This window comes from Sciurus carolinensis, chromosome 17 (assembly GCF_902686445.1).
Source record: "Sciurus carolinensis chromosome 17, mSciCar1.2, whole genome shotgun sequence".
NCBI lineage: Eukaryota > Metazoa > Chordata > Mammalia > Rodentia > Sciuridae > Sciurus > Sciurus carolinensis.
Window position 1 is genome coordinate 9,288,350 of NC_062229.1, and position 18,046 is coordinate 9,306,395.

Here is an 18,046-nt window from a genome sequence, read left to right on the forward strand (position 1 = left end):
TTTTACCACAATGAACAACAGAAGCAAAATGAAAATGGGTATTTCAAAAAATAAAACAAACAAACAAACAAAAAACAAAATCAGACACAGCAAGATTAGTACTGCATAATCTCTCTCATATCTGGAAGATGACCAAAGTCAACCTGCATGTGGAGTAGTGATTGTAGGCACTGGGGAGGGTGCCCGGGTACGGGGAGACCAGGATGATGGTTGGATGAGGATCAACATGCATTGTGTGCATGGAGGGAAATACTACGCTGTGCTCCAAAAATGTGAATAAAAATGATGTGAAATAAGTAAAATTTTACATATAAGTTTACAACTTAGTAGAAGAAGAGACAATACTCTTTAGGGGAAAATCATTTCCTCTATAAATTGTCATATTTAACAGTGTTCAAAATAATGGATTGCTGGCTCTAGCACAGTACTTATAAATAAATATCTTAATGAAGAACGTTTGTGCCAATGTCTGAGAATAAAATTGAGTATATTTAACAACTCCTTAATTTCCATTAATGATATTGTATTTTTTAAATGGTAAGGATGTTCCTTATTTTCTGCTGCCTTTGAAGACAGTGCTGTACTTTGCTGAGACCATGGCCTTGTTAGTGTGATGTTCTTGGTCTAACACTGCTCATTTCAGTGCCTCTAAAGGACGTGTGTTTCCAAGGAAGAGAGTAACACAGAAGCCAATCATTCAAGAGTTCTTGGATTGGGTTTGCCACACCTAAGAAAAAGTGCTGCAAATGTATTGAATTCAGGTGTGAACCCTTCAACTGTGCTGGGTACCTGATTTTGAGTTACCTTATTCTAAGCCTTTTATTCCCCAAAATGTGTACAAGCAATACTGAACAACACAATCAAACAGGCGTCACAGAATTCCAACTCAGGGGCCACTCAGAGGATCCAGACCTGCAGCCCATCCTCTTTGGACTGTTCCTGTTCATGTACCTGGTCATAGAGCTTGGGAATCTGCTCATCATGTTGGCTGTAAGCTCTGACTCCCACCTCCACAGCCCCATGTACTTCTTCCTCTCCAACCTGTCCTTGGCTGACGTGGGTTTCATTTCCACCACAGTACCAAAGATGCTTCTGAACATCTAAACTATCAGCAGAGTCATCTCCTACGTGGGCTGACTGACTCAGATGTCTCTTTTGATCATTTTTGTCTTATGGATTGCATGCTTCTGACTGTGATGGCTTATGAAAGGTTTATGGTCACCTGTCACCCACCGCATCACTCAGTCATCACGAGCCCTTGTCTCTGTGGATTCGTAGAATTGGTGTCTTTTTATTTAGGATTTTGAACTCCCAGATGCACAACTTGATTCTGTTACAATTTACCAACTTTAAAGATGTGGAAGTTTTGAATTTCTTTTGTTACCTTTCTCAATTTATTAACCTTGCCTCTTCTCATACCTTCACCAATATCATAGATATTTATTTTTGGTGCCATATTTGGTATTCTTCCCATCTCAGGGATTCTTTTCTCTTACTGTAAGATTGTTTCCCCATTATGAAAGTCCCATACTCAGGTGGGAAGTACAAAGCCTCTCCACCTGTGGGTCTCACCTGGCAGGTGTCTGTCTGTTTTAAGGAACAGGCCTTGGAGGATACTTTGGTTCAGCCATGTCACATTCTCCCAGAGACAGTGCATTAGCTCAGTGATGGTCAGTGTGGTCAGAATATTCACATGACAGAAGTGAATATTTGTAACACAATTCATAATATACAGGTTGTGGATTAAGCCTAGATATCCCTCAATGCATGAATGGATATGGACAACATGATATACTAACTCATGTACACATAAATAGTGATACATATGCACACACAATGAAGTATATTTTAGTCATAAAGAAGAACAAAATTATGTCAATTGCAGGAAAATGGATGGAACTAGATAGTATCATGTTAAGCAAAAATGTCAGTCAGACACAGAAAGACCAGCATTGTAGGATTTCTCTCATATGTGGAAGCAAGAGGGAAAAAGATTAAATAAGGATGTCATGAAAGAAGAAGGAAAAGCATTAGGGTAATTGAACAGGATCAGGGGAGGTGTGTCAAGTGAGGATAAAGGGAGATGATGCGTAGCAGTATTGAGGCAATTTAGTTTTAAGCATTAAGGTATGAAATCCACTGTGCTATACAAATCACATGTACCAATAAACCAAGAAAGAAGTAAAGAGTATGAATGGATATGGACAACATGATATACTAACTCATGTACACATAAATAGTGATACATATGCACACACAATGAAGTATATTTCAGTCATAAAGAAGAACAAAATTATGTCATGATTCTTGCCTACTACTTGAAGAGCCAAAATGCTCTGTGGTCATCTTGTCTTTTCTTTGTCCTCCACTAATTGAGATAACAGGGAACATTTTGACTAATTATGAGTTCTGTGCAGGGAGCATCCAAGCTCTTACAATAGTCAGTGCCCAGCCTGGTGGTTCAAGTCCACAGGACCATGCATCTGTCTCCTCTCCCATGATTGACTCCATCTCATAACCCTCAGTGTATTCATCTCAGTCCTAAGGACACAGCCTGAGCTTTCTTTAGGCACTGGGTGGTGGGACTGGTGTTTATTCTTAGTCCTTGGTTATGATTTTGCAGAGGCTCAGTGTAATTCAGAAATTGCTGAGGGAGAGGATGTATCAGGGATGGACCGTCAAAAGTTTTGTTTCATTCCTCCCCATCAGGACAAAATAATACTTGGAACATGTTGGAAAGTCACCATTAAGCCATATTTAAACCATGTGGAATGTTAACATTTTGTACTTTGTTGTGGAAATGTCATTGAAAATTTTGCTTCCCTTCACACTGGATCTGCTTCCCTTGAATTTGTGTCCCTCTACCCTGTTTTGTGAGCACTCCAAAAGGTTTGTGATGGTGATGAAAAGAATGAGGAGGGTTAACAGCAAGCACAACATCATGAAGTATTATTCATGGCTTCTCCACAGCAGGAGTGGTGTTGCTGCTTCTTTTTTGGCCAAATTTTAATGATTGTACATAAAAAGAAAGAGGGCAGATTTGCATATTAAGTAAGGTACAGAGGTAGAAAAGACTCAAAACTGGTTTGAGATTTGGTGCTTGAATAGAGACTCCTGGTTGGTCCTCCCCATGAAAATCCAGCCAACCATCTCTTCCCTGTCTTCCCTGAAGGGACCCCTTGCTCTCCATGGTTTTGAGGTTCCCAACAGGTCACAGGAAAGAGCACTGAGAGGCACTTGTGGCCTCTGCTGTGGGAAGGATTCCTACATATGACATGCAAAGATGACAGGAGGGGTAGAGGCACAATAATCCAGCACAGAGCTGTCTCTCTGGCTCCCAATCCAAGGAAGCCTTGTGCTCTGCATCCTCCTCTATTCTTGTAAACGGAGCATTGAAACTGTAAAGGAGAGGCTGATTCCATTCCTGCTCAGGAGTCTGGAAATTGTTATATGGTGTGCCTAGACCTCTCTGTGTCTGAGACCTCAGGACCTCTTCTCAAACCTTCCTGATGGTTAAAATATTCTTTGCATTGAATGCAGATGATGAAAGTTTTATGTGCATCCCTGCTGGATCTACTTACTATTCTAAGACACATGTCAGGTTAGCATCTGTAAGATTCAGCACTGTCCTGTGTTTGATGTGTAATTGATACAACTGCATTGAGTACGGATTGAAAGACAGTAGGTGTGCATTGTGTGATGAAAATGTAAAATAAGGGCACAGTCAGAAATATTGTTAATAATCACAGGACTAAAAATTGTATGATTGACTTAAATATCCTGTGACCGTGTGTTCTGGCTCTGCTAGCTTCCTAGTACAACATTTCATCTTCATCCACATGAAATAAATACTAAATATTTAGAAAGGAATGATGAGCCCTTCATTTCAGGCTACCCAGAGCTTATACTTGGCTAGAAGAGGTATAAGAGAAAGCACTCCCTGAAAATGCTGTTAGACTCCTCTTTGGTCACAGAAACAGAACATGAGATACAGGGACCCTGCCTTCCAACATTCATGCCTGTGTCTTCTTCCTTTCCAGAGTTGTCTGAAAGACCCAGATAAAAGGGAAATTAATACCTTCTTGCATCACATGCTATTATGGAAAATTACCTATAACATTCAATCATAGAAACATCATGGAAGAAAATTTCATGAATTTTAAAAAAAAGTGATTGCTAGGGTAATCCTTATTACTTGGGTTCAGAAACACTGGATGTATAGATGGATGTATCACAATGAGTTCCACTTTTAAGTCTAATGATAATGCATCTATTAAAAAACAGTAAATAAAAGAAAGAATACTATTAGAGGAGAGGAAGAGATCAGGGAAGGGAGTAAGGAAGAGAAGTGGAACTATTGGGGACTGAAATGTAGCAAATTGTGATATATATGTATATATATATATATGTATGTGTATATATATATATATATATATTTATGAATATATCCAAATGAGCTGACTCCTGTGTATAACTTTAATGTACTAATAAAAACATGGAAAAGGAAAGTTAAGATTCAAATAGTCTCTTTTGTGTGTCGTAGCAAGGACAAAACAAGAAACAAAAAGAGGATCTCATGAAAATAACAAGAATAGTGGAACAGAGAAAGGAGATTCAAGGGAATGGACGGGAGGGAGAGGGAAGTTACTGAGGATTGAAATGGAGCAAATGCTGGTATATGCATAAACCTGCATAAAACATTTCAAAGCCAGTTTTCACGTTACAAGACTTATACTCATTGATGTAGTCTATTAATAATGCCACCTTTACAATTCACAATTTCATATAATAGGTGCATTTAAATCATTTTCTTCTCAAACCTTGATATCCACAAATGTCAGGGACAGGACTTACATATTAAATGCTGCTAAAGAAACAAAAACAAAATGGGGTGCCCACTTAAGTTACAAAGGAGGGCAATCAGAAAACCCTACTACATATATAAACTCACAGTAGGTTCGTGTCACATAACAGTGATTGCTGATCATGAACCTTCAGCTTAGACTGCTTGTTTAGGAAGGCAGTCCACTTACTTATAGAGTTTTCACAATTATTCCAAGAGAAATTTTACCCTTGACTAAAAGTAAAAAAATTATATATTGCTGCCTAAAATGCCTTTACTTTGAATGAATTTTTCCTTAAGTAGGTAATGCAATTTATTTTATGTAATGAATTTTATTTTATTTTATTTATTTTATCTCTTACTTTTAAAAAGACTGCTTTTCACTGTGATCATGGAATTGTTACCTCTAATACTACGAGTTTTCTACCATTGTTCCGATGATGTTCTAACCTAGTTGTGCAGAGATGAGCATGAAAAATGGAAATTATCCAGGAAAGAATGCTCAGAAGTTTGGGCTTGTCACCATGGGAAAAAATCCTGAGGGTGTATGTAGGTTGGGAGTGGCATCAAAACTAAACCTATAGACCTACAAAACCTACCTCCTTTTTCACGTTATTTTCATAGATTTTACCTTTAATTACTCATAATTTTTCATAGTAGAACAGTCATCTCCATGACTTGGAGGGTTCAGTAATATGGGTATTTTAAATGGATTCCAAGTCTCAGTTTGGGAAGATAAATATTTCTGGAAATGGGTGTTGGTGATTGCTGCAGAGCAAGGTGAATGTAATCCACACAAATTGATGGTGCACTTAAAATGGTAAAAATGGTAATTAATGTTAGATATATTTCATGTTAATAAAATGGAAATAAAATAAAAGTGAATCTTATAAAAGAAAAGAAGGAAACCCAGTCCACAGCGGACCGAACATCCTCCTGAGTAGAGAATGAACCCAAAACTTTGCTGGGCCTTCCTTTCCTCTTCTTTCTTTCTCTGTTAATATTAAGTGTGCTTGGAGATTTGGGTGACCTAGACCAATTTAACCACAATTAACCACATTAACCACATTAACCACATTAACCACAATTTGGTTAATTGTGGCCTGTGTGTGTTGAACCTCCAAGGTCACTGGTAAGTGATGAGGCCGTGCCTGGAGCTTTTAGCTTGAAGGCTCCCACCCAGTGGACCCCACGCCTCTGTCTCCTCCTCCCAGTGCTGTCTTCTGGGGAAGCTAATGTCTGACACTGTATTTATACCAAGGCTGAGGAAAGAGCAGGAGGCTTCAGGGAGTATGAGGAAGGGGAAGTGCAAAGGATCTGCACACCTTGGTCATGACCCAGCAGAGAAACAGCTTAAACCAGTAAGTGACCAGGGAGAAGATGGGTGCAGGAAGGCCCCTCAGAAACACTGTCTTCTCCCTGTCAGGACTGACTGAGGAAGTGGGTAGCAACATGGGGGACAGTGATGGGCAAAAATCCAGCTCTGCAGAGTGTGTGGTTTGTGTGCTGTTGTGTCCTCAGGTTTCCAGGCACCTCATTCAAAGCCTTGTTTTTCTCCCACACTTGTAATACTTGCTGGACACATCACAACATGAAAGTACTGGTCCCCACTCTGTTGCCTAATTCTGCAAAGTCATCACAAAGACAATGATGGTGAAGACGAGGACCCAGTCACCATGGCATCATCACCCGCGTTTCAGTGATTCCTGTATGATCGCCCACCGCCCACGAGGACAATCACAATGCGTACGCTCTTCTTCATCACAGGAACCAAAAGGGCTTTATTCCACAAGTCTCAGACTTATATTGAGAACATCAGCCTATCAGAGAGTAGACTACCAGGAATGTCAGCCTATCAAGGGACAGTCTCCAGGCAGATACCAGGATCGCCTCATGTACAACAGCCAACCAGAGTTACTTCCTAAAACTTGTTTATGAGTGCAGCTATGTCTGGCAAGCTGCCTAGACGCCATCTTAGAGATCAGGCCACGGTGCGGTTCTGGGGCCCTCAGAGCCCGCCCCTGACATCTCCCCCTTATTCTTTAAATAAAGAAAAAATGACTTGGGACCATGCCTGTCTTAGGTTGTCCATGGCAAATTACATCCTTACCCGTCATTGGAATTCTGACCTCCAGGCGTCAGAACCCTGTCTTAGGTTGGTATGCATTTCCACAGATCTTACCCGTCTTTAACTACTGGTCCAGCATGCTTAGCCATACTTGGGGGGATGTGCCTGTCTCAATTGCTGACAAAGTCTGTACTATAGCCCATTGATGACATCGGGCATCTTGGTGAGCTCTGATTTGGCGGCGTATAACATAGGTTATCCCTAAGCAGATAATAATCAGAATAGCTGCTGTTCCAGCCCACTGTTTAGTCAATCCCAGGGCGTTAGATAACAAAGAGAACATCTTGGATACCGATGCAACTTGAACCCTGGTGGCATTGACTCTGAGTATTTCAGCTCATAGCTGACTGGTTAAATTTTCAAACGTAGATGACCAATTACCAGTAAGGTAGACAGAGAGAATTTTAGATAACATAACCACAGAGCTAAGGTTTTTATAAGCAATAGGGGTGACACACACTACTCTTAAAGGATAAACACATCCCAGTCCCAAAAGTTCTTGCAAGATATCCACTTGTTCTTGTAGTAAGTCCACTCTTTGATTTACAAGGAGTATGCCTGCTGTTAGATGTTGTTTTAGGGTCTCTTTAGTCTGTAAGGCTGCAGCTGTATTTTCGACGAAGTGATTATTGTTGCTGTCTGTATGGTTGTGTCAATGCTGCTGCTGCGGTTGCAGCTGCCACTGCAGAGACTGCTACCATGGTGACCACGGCCACTGTGATGCCAACACTGGCAATTCCGCATAGGAACACACATTAAGACAGCCAGCGGGAACCTAGAAGCATTCCAACATTGAGAGAGATAGCATCCTAAGAGACTAAAAAGAGGTTGTAAGTTAGTTCAAGGGGGGCGTCAGAAGTTACATCAGAAGCATCTGAGTTACTTGTTGGTAGCGTTGGCACTGGTCAAGTTAGTCGCTCAGGAACCCAGATAAGCAATGTTTTATCCTGTGGAAACACACAAACCGAGCCGTGGCTCCAGTAAAGCACCAGGTCCTGGGCCATTCCATTGTCCTGTAAGAACATCTGTCCATTTTACCGTTGCTCTATCATGTTGTTTATGATTGCCATGTCTCTCAGAGGCACAGCGGCCCTCATTATCCAGAGTTAAAAAAATTTTAAAATAAAGAGGCAAAGAGAAAGTTTATCTTTAGGGGACCTGAGGGTCCCCTTTTTTTGTTTATAAAGAGTCCTTGTGGGTTATAAGGTATACCTGTGGTTAGAGTTATTTCAAATTTAGTGAGAAATTGGTTCTTACCAAATTTAGTTTTTAAAGAAAAATTTAGACTCTATAACGTAGTACAATACTCTAACAGTTGCTTAACCATAATTGTATGAACCCCTATTTTTAAGACTAATTGTTCTAAAGAATAAAACTTAATAGACACAAAGTTAAGAGTAAATTAGTGTTTCTAAGAAATCCTTGTTATTTTACCATGTCATTTTACCATATAGATTAAACTTTGATTTATATTAGAACATTAGTATTTCACCTTAGGAAAAACCTTAAAAAGCTTTTAAATGTTTCACATACATACAACCAACTTAGTTACATGCAAACTTGTTGAAACTTGCCCTTTACTTACATAGACTTTCTTAGCACTTACTTAGACCCTCATTTATTTCATCACACAAGCACTTTCTTACCCAGAAACATTTCCTTTTCCCTTTTACTAAATATATTTGCATACCCAGAACCTTTATTTCTCTTTCCTATTGACCCCTTTTTGTTCACATTCTGAAACAACTCTTATGAAATTTCTAGAATTATACCTATTAGGACATAACTCTTAGTAACCTTGCTTTTAGTTTGTGATGACACAATACGATTTTCTCTACAAACACATTTGAGTAATCCCATGCATGTCAACTCTAATTCACTTATTTTGTAAAAACCAAGATATCAGACAAGTGTCCTGAACAGTATTTGCCAGCTTTTTCTTGTTGGAGGCCTAGAAAAATTGATATTAGACATTTTATAAACATCAACATTTTATTAGTTTGACCACCTAGAGACTTGCGAGTTATTTTCAAGACATTTTACTTCTATTAGTTTACCCAATTTAAATTGAACCTTTTTTAAATCACGTGAATTAAAAGTATTTGGATCCATTTTTACATTTTAATTTTAGGAGCACTCAGTTTTGATACAGACAAAACATGACATCAGACAGCACGACATACACATAACACAAAATCAAAGGCCTTGAAACTTCTCAGGTGAATCTCCATTGCAATGTAACAGATGTTCAAAAACTCTAGTTGAATAAAAAAAAATATAGAACTGATCAAAAAAGTCATGAGCTCAAAAAATATGTAGAATTCAAAAAAAACAAGAGTCCTGGAAAAATGATACGGGAAAAATGATACGGCCATTAATTACTTTAGTAAAGCACCATAAAATTTACTTTTGCTGGAGTTCATGTAAGACTTTTTGCTCCTTTTTTTTCTTTTTTTTGGGGGGGGGTTTGAGACAGGTCTCCTACTGAGCCTTCAGGCTTTCTCTATTTACATTTCAATGTAAGCCTTGACTGAGATTTGGATCTGAAAGTGGATAAAATGTTCCAGCAGAAATTTGATGCCTAGGGCATTTTAACCCTTAATCCTGGTTAGTAATCAATTCAGGTTTGGACGCAGAAAATTGTGAAACAATTATCTCCCAATATTTTTGGGGACTGGGGCTACTATATTATACTCCTTACTAGGACATGCCACTGATGGTTGGGCTGGTTACTCCCTACCCACCGGTGTACGTGGGACCTCATGGCAGGAGGACTAGGTGGGCTGGACTGGGGAATGGAAGCAGAAACAGCTGAGTCAAAGTTGGAGGAGGAGGAGGGATTAAGAGGGTGGGGAAGAAGGAGACAAGAAAGAAGAGACTTGAAGATAAGGAATCCCTTTCCATCTGCCCGCTCGCTTGCGGAAGCTGTGTGCCCTAAGACCTGAGAGCGCAGGGTCACCATGTGTGTTGTGTGTTTGCCCCATCTTTTCTTTAGTAGATCCTGTAATAGCAAGATTTTTTGTTTTACATAGTAAATCCTCCTCTTCATCTGAACTATCCTCACACCCAGTTTTATTTTCCTTGTCTGTTTCTGATCTTATTGATGCCCTTTCTGATGCTTTAGACCTTTCCTCTTTTATTTCCTCCAAAACCTCTTCCCCTTGTTTTATGGCCTCTCTGCATTTAGTTCGGGCTGTTTTAGTTTCAAGAGGAATTCCATTGGCCGAAGCAAATCCTTTAAGGGACCTTCCATGCGCATTCGTGACATTTCAGTGCCCATATTTCTCTATTAAACTAACAGAATGCAAAGCACTTTAACTAGCAAAACAAAAGTGAAAGCACTTACAAACACTCAATCTCCGTCGCTTATCCCGCGAACTTTAACTCGTCGCTTTTCCTGTGAACTTTAACCTGGACAGAATGTACTTTACTTTCCCTGTATTTACCTGATCAGTTCCTTCTTTATAACTCAAGTTCCCGGGTTTCGGCACCACTTATGATCGCCCACCAACTGCGGGGACAATCACAACATGTACGCTCTTCTTCATCACAGGAACTGAAAGGGCTTTATTCCACAAGTATCAGACTTATATTGAGAACATCAGCCTATCAGAGAGTAGACTACCAGGAAAGTCAGCCTATCAAGGAACAGTCTCCAGGCAGATACCAGGATTGCCTCATGTACAACAGCCAACCAGAGTTACTTCCTAAAACTTGTTTATGAGTGCAGCTATGTCTGGCAAGTTGCCAGGTGCCAACTTAGAAATCAGGCCACGGTGCAGCTCTGGGGCCCTCAGAGCATGCCCCTGACATTCCTGCAAGCCAGGCTCTGGGCCACAGGGCCAGCGTAGCTTGATTCATTTCATGTCCTCTCAGAGTTTTCCCAAAGCACTAGTGCCTATGTTTTCCAGGGAAGGAAGGAGGACAGTAATGTTTTATAACTATGCCTAGGTAGAGAAGTCAGAATAATGAGGAGAGTTTGAATGAGTCTGACTGATTACAGACACAAGGCACGTTCCGGGAGGATCCTGGCAAGTGATCCACTATTGAACACGAGAAGAAAATTCACATCCCTGTCTCTCTTTCCTGACTCCCCTCTCAGAGCACCATGTCCTCCACTGGAGCCCTGGCTCAGGGGTGCTTCCACTGTGAGTCCTGGCAGAACAGAGTGGAGAGCTGTGTCTGGTATCTGCCACGCCACGTACAGCAAGGACAGCTCAGGGTCACAGGCAAGGTCCCTGGAGGAGCAGGCACAGGATCACCCAGCACAGATTCCCTCCTGACCACTCCTGGGTCTCCTTGCAGCTCTCTACACCCATATCCACTCTTGTGTTCTGTCCCCTCAATCACAAAAAAAGAGATACAGTAAGTGCTGGTTTTCTTCCTACTGAGGGCATTTCACAGAGTTTAAATATGTTGCTCAGGTTTCTCTGGGTTTTGGATGTTTGTTTTATCTACTTAAAAATCTAAGATTTGTGGAAGCAATGAAAATTGTCAGTGCAATTAAATTTAAGTTCATTTTGAATCTGTCACTCCAACAGTAGTGTCTGTGGCTCAGGGCAAGGTAGTACTCTCATGCTCAACATTGTCTGCTGCGATAATTTCTTTTTTTTTGCAACTGGATTGAGTAAGTACAAAACAGAAAATAGTGTTCTTTATGTGATTAATGTGTAATGGACATATAAAATAATAGTGAAACACACCTAGGATTAGTAATGATATAGTTAAACTTACATTCATCAATACCATTCAGCTCAAATGTCCTTTCATTTGAAATCACTGTTTTCCAATTTCTGTAACAGGACATGTTATTTTACCTTTACTTAAACATATGATGTGTATTTGGAGAGGAATGACTAATCATTTTTATTTCCTGATTCCCAGAGCTTGACCCTTGGTTAGGAGACATGAGGCTTCACAAATTTTAAATATCTCTGTTGAACATTGAATGGACTCTTCCTTGTTTCTAGAGCTTGTCTATAATCAGTGTGGCTTCAACAGGCTTGGTACTCTCCTCTCTGCACTTTTATCCATTTCAGGAATGTCAAAACACAGGACACAAGAAACAACAGCTCTTGCTTGAGTTTGTATGATGGTCACACAAACATCTATGTTATTCAGTTATTCAGAAATGATGACAAAGTTGTTGAGGAATAAAGAGATGTGGCCAAGTCAACTTTACTTTCTGATGTACACTTTGGAATCACAGCATTTCAGTATTTGCCAGCCTATTGCAAATATTTTTATCAATAAACTCATTATATCCATAAGGATTGAATTCTTTACATGGAAAAAGAATACAATGGTCAAATGTTTATTAGGATCTGGTTGTATCTTATATGTTTTATATGTGGAAGATGTTGGTGCTTTCCTCTCCATTTGCATTAAGCAGTATGCACCCTGGGAGGTGGACAGTTTTGCACACATTCCACTTATATAGGAGGTCAGAGAGCCAGGGCTGTAATGTGGATGTTCTTACTCCTGTCTCAGGGTGCTGTGTCCTCTACTGAAATAAAAATCAAAATATTATTCCCTGTGCAAGATGACATTTCTTGGTCAATCATCACATCAGGATGATTATGAAACATACATCAGCAGTATTATTTTACTTTGTACACATTTTACTTTATACCCTAAAAGTAATAGGTTGTATTTGACTAGAACTGATTTTTATGGAGATACCAAACATAGGTAATAGTAAAATGGAGAACACATCAATTAATGGAATGGAAATAACTCCATGACCACATCACCTGGAGATTTTATTTCTCTGATATGGAAAGAGACAGAAGGACTTCAGTGTTGCTTTTTTTTTTCTTTATTGCAAAAATTTTTTTGCTGTTCCTTCCTCAGGATATGATATGCATCATCTAAGTCATTTGAAGTAGCTCATGTACTTCACAGGCATACTTAAATATGCATGACTATGTAACTTAGTCCAGTTGAGGGGTATAGGACATCTGTTGTATAAAATTTATATAATTCAGGGGACTTTTTAGGAAAGTCTTAAGGAAAACTGCTTATGGACATACAAATCAGTACTGACATGCATATATCTAATAATAATTATACCCACATTGGGCTAGGATTTCAGCTCAGTGGGAAGGCATTGAAAGCATGCCTAAGGCTCCAGCTTCTGTCCCCAGTGCTAAAATGAACACAAAAAATTTTTAAATGTATCTCCTGAACCATTAGAGCTATTTCTTTTGCAGAGCAGGTGAGCATTAGAATAGATTTCTGCAGAGAAAACAAGAAGTGAAATTTTGTAACTGACAATTCAAATTCCTATAAATTACCAGTTCTGTAATCTATATTTCTAAGTGTTGGTTTTTAATACAAAAAGTGGGACTTATTGACAGCAGTAATAGGTAGTATTAATGGAGCCTTTTCTAAGTGCTAGCAAAAATTCTAAGAATCTAAGTCTCAACCCTGGTGTAGAAAAAGATAAAAAATGTTTTAAATATTCACAGTTTTAAATACAGATTTTAATAACAGCATTGTGATAATACCATAAACTAAGAAATTATTGTCTCCAATTTAGACATGAGTAAATGGCCAATCATATTTATCATATTTCTTCTAATTTTCCCTTTTGAATTTTTTTATTATATCATGGTATAATTATCATGATATAATTATCATTATATCAAAAACTAATAACCCTGAATGGCCTTCAAGTAGCTGAGGTAAGAGAGTTGCATCCAAGTACAGAGATATTGATGTGAAAGTCTGTTAAATGGTGTAAGAAGGAAGGACTCACACAGGCTTGGGGTTTTCCCTGGTTCTACAGTCCTCAACTATCTATGGGAGAGTTTAAGGTCAGAAAAACAATGAGGTGTTAATCACAGGACATTAGGAAAGTGATTTTTTTTTTAAATCAAATACCTGTCTTCCTCACTAGACATTTAATGGGCTTTTCAAGGGACTAATACAAATTACATGCATAAAACATAGAACTCCAAAATATGTTCCAGCATTTCTGTTTTACCACTGACCTCTGTGGGGCACACAGAGGACACATTTGTGGTCTGTGATGCCAGTACTTGTGTGTACACTCACAAACGGTGAGATCACTAAAGCTAAGGGTAAAAATAGTGTATGAATAATTTAAAATACACAATTAAAATTTTGGTGAGGAGAATATAACCAGGAAGGCTTATATGAAAAGTCAAGAAGCTAAAAATTTCCTGGGTGGTAGCATGCTTTCTGATATGAACTAACACTTTAAGTAAGTATTCAGCTAATAGGGTGCTAGTTCTTACACAGTGTTTTAAACAATTGCAATCAAAGAAATTGGTGTCATTTTGAGTACTTGACATTTATTTGTTCCCTTTTCTAATCATGTTTTCTTTTTCAAAAGTTGTACAAGCAGAATAGAAGCACCAAATATGACACATGTCTCATGGAACTCTCAGAGGACCCAGACCTGCAGTCCATCCTCCTTGGATTGTTCATGTCCATGTACCTGGTCACAGTGCTTGGGAACCTGCTCATCATCCTGGCTGTCAGCTCTGACTCCCACCTCCACAACCCCATGTACTTCTTCCTCTCCAACCTGTCCTTGACTGACATCTGCTTCATCTCCACCACTGTCCCAAAGATGCTGGTGAACATCCAAACTCACAGCAGAGCCATCTCCTATGTGGGCTGGCTGACACAGATGTCACTTTTCATCATTTTTGGATGTATGAATGACATGCTTCTAACTATGATGGCCTGTGACTACTTTATGGCCATCTGTCAGCCACTGCATTACCAAGTCATCATGAACCCTCGCCTCTGTGGCCTCCTAGTTTTGGTGTCTTTTTTCTTGGGCTTTTTGGAATCCCTGCTGCACAATTTGGTGGGATTACCATTTACCAATACCAAAAATACAGTCAGGTGTTTTGTTGGTGCCTTCTATGGTTTTCTTCCTCTCTCAGGGATCTGTTTCTCTTATTATAAAATTGTTTCCACCATTCTGAGAATCCCTTCATCAAGTGGGAAGTACAAAACCTTCTCCACCTGTGGGTCTCACCTCTCAGTTGTTTGCTTATTTTATAGAACAGGCATTGGATTGTACTTTTCTTCAGATCAGTCATCTTTCACCAGGAAGGGTGCAGTGGCCTCAGTGATGAACACTGTGATCACTCCCATGCTGAACCCCTTTGTCTACAGCCTGAGTAACAAGGACATTAAATGTGCCCTGAGAACAGTGTAATCTCAGGTGTGTGGCATACATTTGGAATGTCTTCTGGAAATGCAGCACAAGTAAACATTTAGATATTAAATCCAGCCTCCTTATCACATTAACTTCAAGGATGATGTCTTTATTTCCTCATCATGTTTTAGAGTGGAAAGGTGGTTCCCAGGAATGGGAGAAGACAGAATGCAGAGCTTTTATTGAATGGTTGCACATTTTTAGTTTAGGAAATTAAAATTCTGGGAGAAGGTAATTAGTTCACTCTGTCTTTACATATGTATATGCTGTGTTTGGACAGGAATAACTAAATCTTCATTTTCTCTTCCCACATTCCAGACCCTATTTACTATATACTACACCTTGCTTGGCACACAAGAGGCCTAAAAATAAAAACCTAATTTATGCATGGAATAGACACTTAGAAAAATAGGTTTAAAAGAATTGGTTCAATCAATGTACCCTTAACGTAAGTGATATTTTCCTGTGTCCAATGTCATCTATTTCAGAATCATTCAATAGAAAACAAATATAAAGTAGTCCTTGTTTCTGATTATTTTGTGCTCATTAGGGACTTTTAACTCAGCTTTACACAATACACATTTGATTATTCAAAGATTACAGCCGAATATATTAAGTTCATGGAAAAGAAAAAAGAAATAAGTAAAGAAGTGTAGAGGTAGAGAAAACTTTTGAATTAAGCTGAGGGATGTTTATAGTTTTACATCATTCCAGATTCCCATGCCTCCTCACAACTGAATTCATCAATAAACTCCCTGTTTGCTAAGGATAGGTTTTCTATTTGGAAAAAAATATTATGACTAAATAAATATTATATTCCAAGTGACTAGGGGCACGCTTATTGAAGAAATGGGTGATACATTTATCTTCCCATGCAGTCTGCACGTAGCTGTGGAAAGATGCACACTTGCTGCATATTGCAAATGTCCAGGGACAGGAGGCTCCAGTGCTCAATTCCTGACCTCCTTCCAGAGCAGTGAGTCCTCTTCTGCAGCCTAGTGGAAATATCATTCCCTTGTCAAGGTGAAATTTCTTGATTGGTGATCCTGGAAGAATTATTGCTGAATATACTTCAGAAATGTTTTGAAAGTATGTATGAAGGGCAAGAGGATGGATTTCATAATGAGGCTTTCTTTTATTTGTTGTTTTTAGATATACATGAATGTAGGGTATATTTTGACATATTAAACATACATGGGGTGGAACCCATTATAATTTTGATCCCATTCTCATTGGTGAACATGATGTGGAGTTACATTAGTCATGTATTTATATATGAGCAGAGGAGAGTGATGTCTGATTCATTCTACTTTCTTTTCTATTCCCAAATAGATGAATAAACAGCAAATTAATATTTAACTGAAAAGCAAATATTTAATAGCATGTACTTCATATGTAACATTTTATCATGATTTGAGTTATCTTCAGATTTAATTTCTTGATATTAATAACTGCCTTCACATGCTCTCCTTTCTCTTTCTTACACACACACACACACACACACACACACACACACACACAAACACACACACACACAGCTTCAGAAAGTCATAAAAGAGCAGATTTTCGCCCCCATACTTCCTCAGCCTTGGTGATCTTCTTCACCACAGGGTCACTGGTCATGCACTGAAACCTCTAAGTGAGCCAAAATAAATATTTCCTCCTTTTAAGCTTTAAATAATTCTCCCTAGGTATTTTGTCAATGGGAAAGAAAGCTAAGATACACAGAGGCATTCATATATACATAAGTAAATCTATACTCAGAATAGTTTTGTAGCTTCATATCTGTAATACCTCCCCATGTTCCATAGTGGGATGGAGACACCTAGGGTCAGGGAGAAAAAAATGGGGAGATTTTGAATGAAGTGAAATTTTCAGTTCAGGTGGATGAAAAATTTCTGGGGACTGGTGGCACGGCAGATTGTGCCACAATGTGAATGTCAGAACGTCATGGAACTGTGCTCACTGAAAATGGTGGAAAGCACACTTTTGGCAAATTTTGCCTCAATGAGCAATGGAAGCAAAATGAAAAATTTATTTCAAAAAATAAAGCAATAAAATAAAAAATAAAAACATAGACACAGCAAGGTCAGTACTGCACATTCTCTCTCACACCTGGAAAGTGAGCAAAGTCAACCTGCATGTAGAGTAGTGATTGCTAGGAAGTGGGGAAGGTGCACAGGCATGGGGAGACTAGAATGATGGTTGGATGGGGATCAACGTGCACTGTGTGCATGGAGGGAAATACCACACTGAATCCTAATAATGAGTAGGTTAATAGATGGCAATAAAAATGACAGGAAATAAGTAAATACTGCCCATGATTTCCAGCTTAAAGGAAGAGACAATACTCCTTAGCGGACATTCAATTCCTTCACTTGTTTTTCCTCTGCTAATGTTAGAAGAAGATGAAGTTAGAAGTTAGATGAAGAATGAGACCCAGCCTGGCTAATTGTGAACTCTATTCATGGAGGCTCCAAGGTCACAGAACAGTCAGCACACATCCTCTGCCTCCAGCTCTCCAACTTGACTCAGTGCAGTGGGACCCGCATATGCATCTCGTTCCTCCATGGCTGTCTGAATTGGGAAGTTTCTGCCTCTCAAGGTATTCATCTCAATCCTGAGGACTCAGACCAAACCTCAACTAAAGATTCAGCAGAGGGGAAGCATCAGATCTCAGTCCTTGGTCCTGACACAGCGGAGGCCCAGTGCTACCTAGTCAGTGCCAAGGGAGGTGGTGAAGGGAGGAGGGGAAGTTTGGATTCCTCATCGTTGTTGCAGCCAGAGGAGAGGACACCAAGGTGCCATAGTTCAGCTGTGGGGACTGTACATTCTCTGCTCTTGGTGGTGGTGAGTCTCAGAGCTCTTATTTGCT

General features: G+C 39.3%; 1 protein-coding gene across 1 annotated transcript in view; it reads left to right on the forward strand.

Annotated features, from left to right (window-relative positions):
- Window positions 1–831: 831 nt before the first annotated feature.
- LOC124967984 (olfactory receptor 1D4-like) overlaps window positions 832–18,046 on the forward strand; it is a 36,614-nt gene continuing 19,399 nt past the window's right edge. The window contains exons 1-2 of the mRNA XM_047530399.1: window positions 832–990; window positions 14,332–14,814. Of these exons, the coding sequence (XP_047386355.1) occupies window positions 832–990; window positions 14,332–14,814 (642 nt within the window). The remainder of the gene's footprint in view (window positions 991–14,331; window positions 14,815–18,046) is intronic.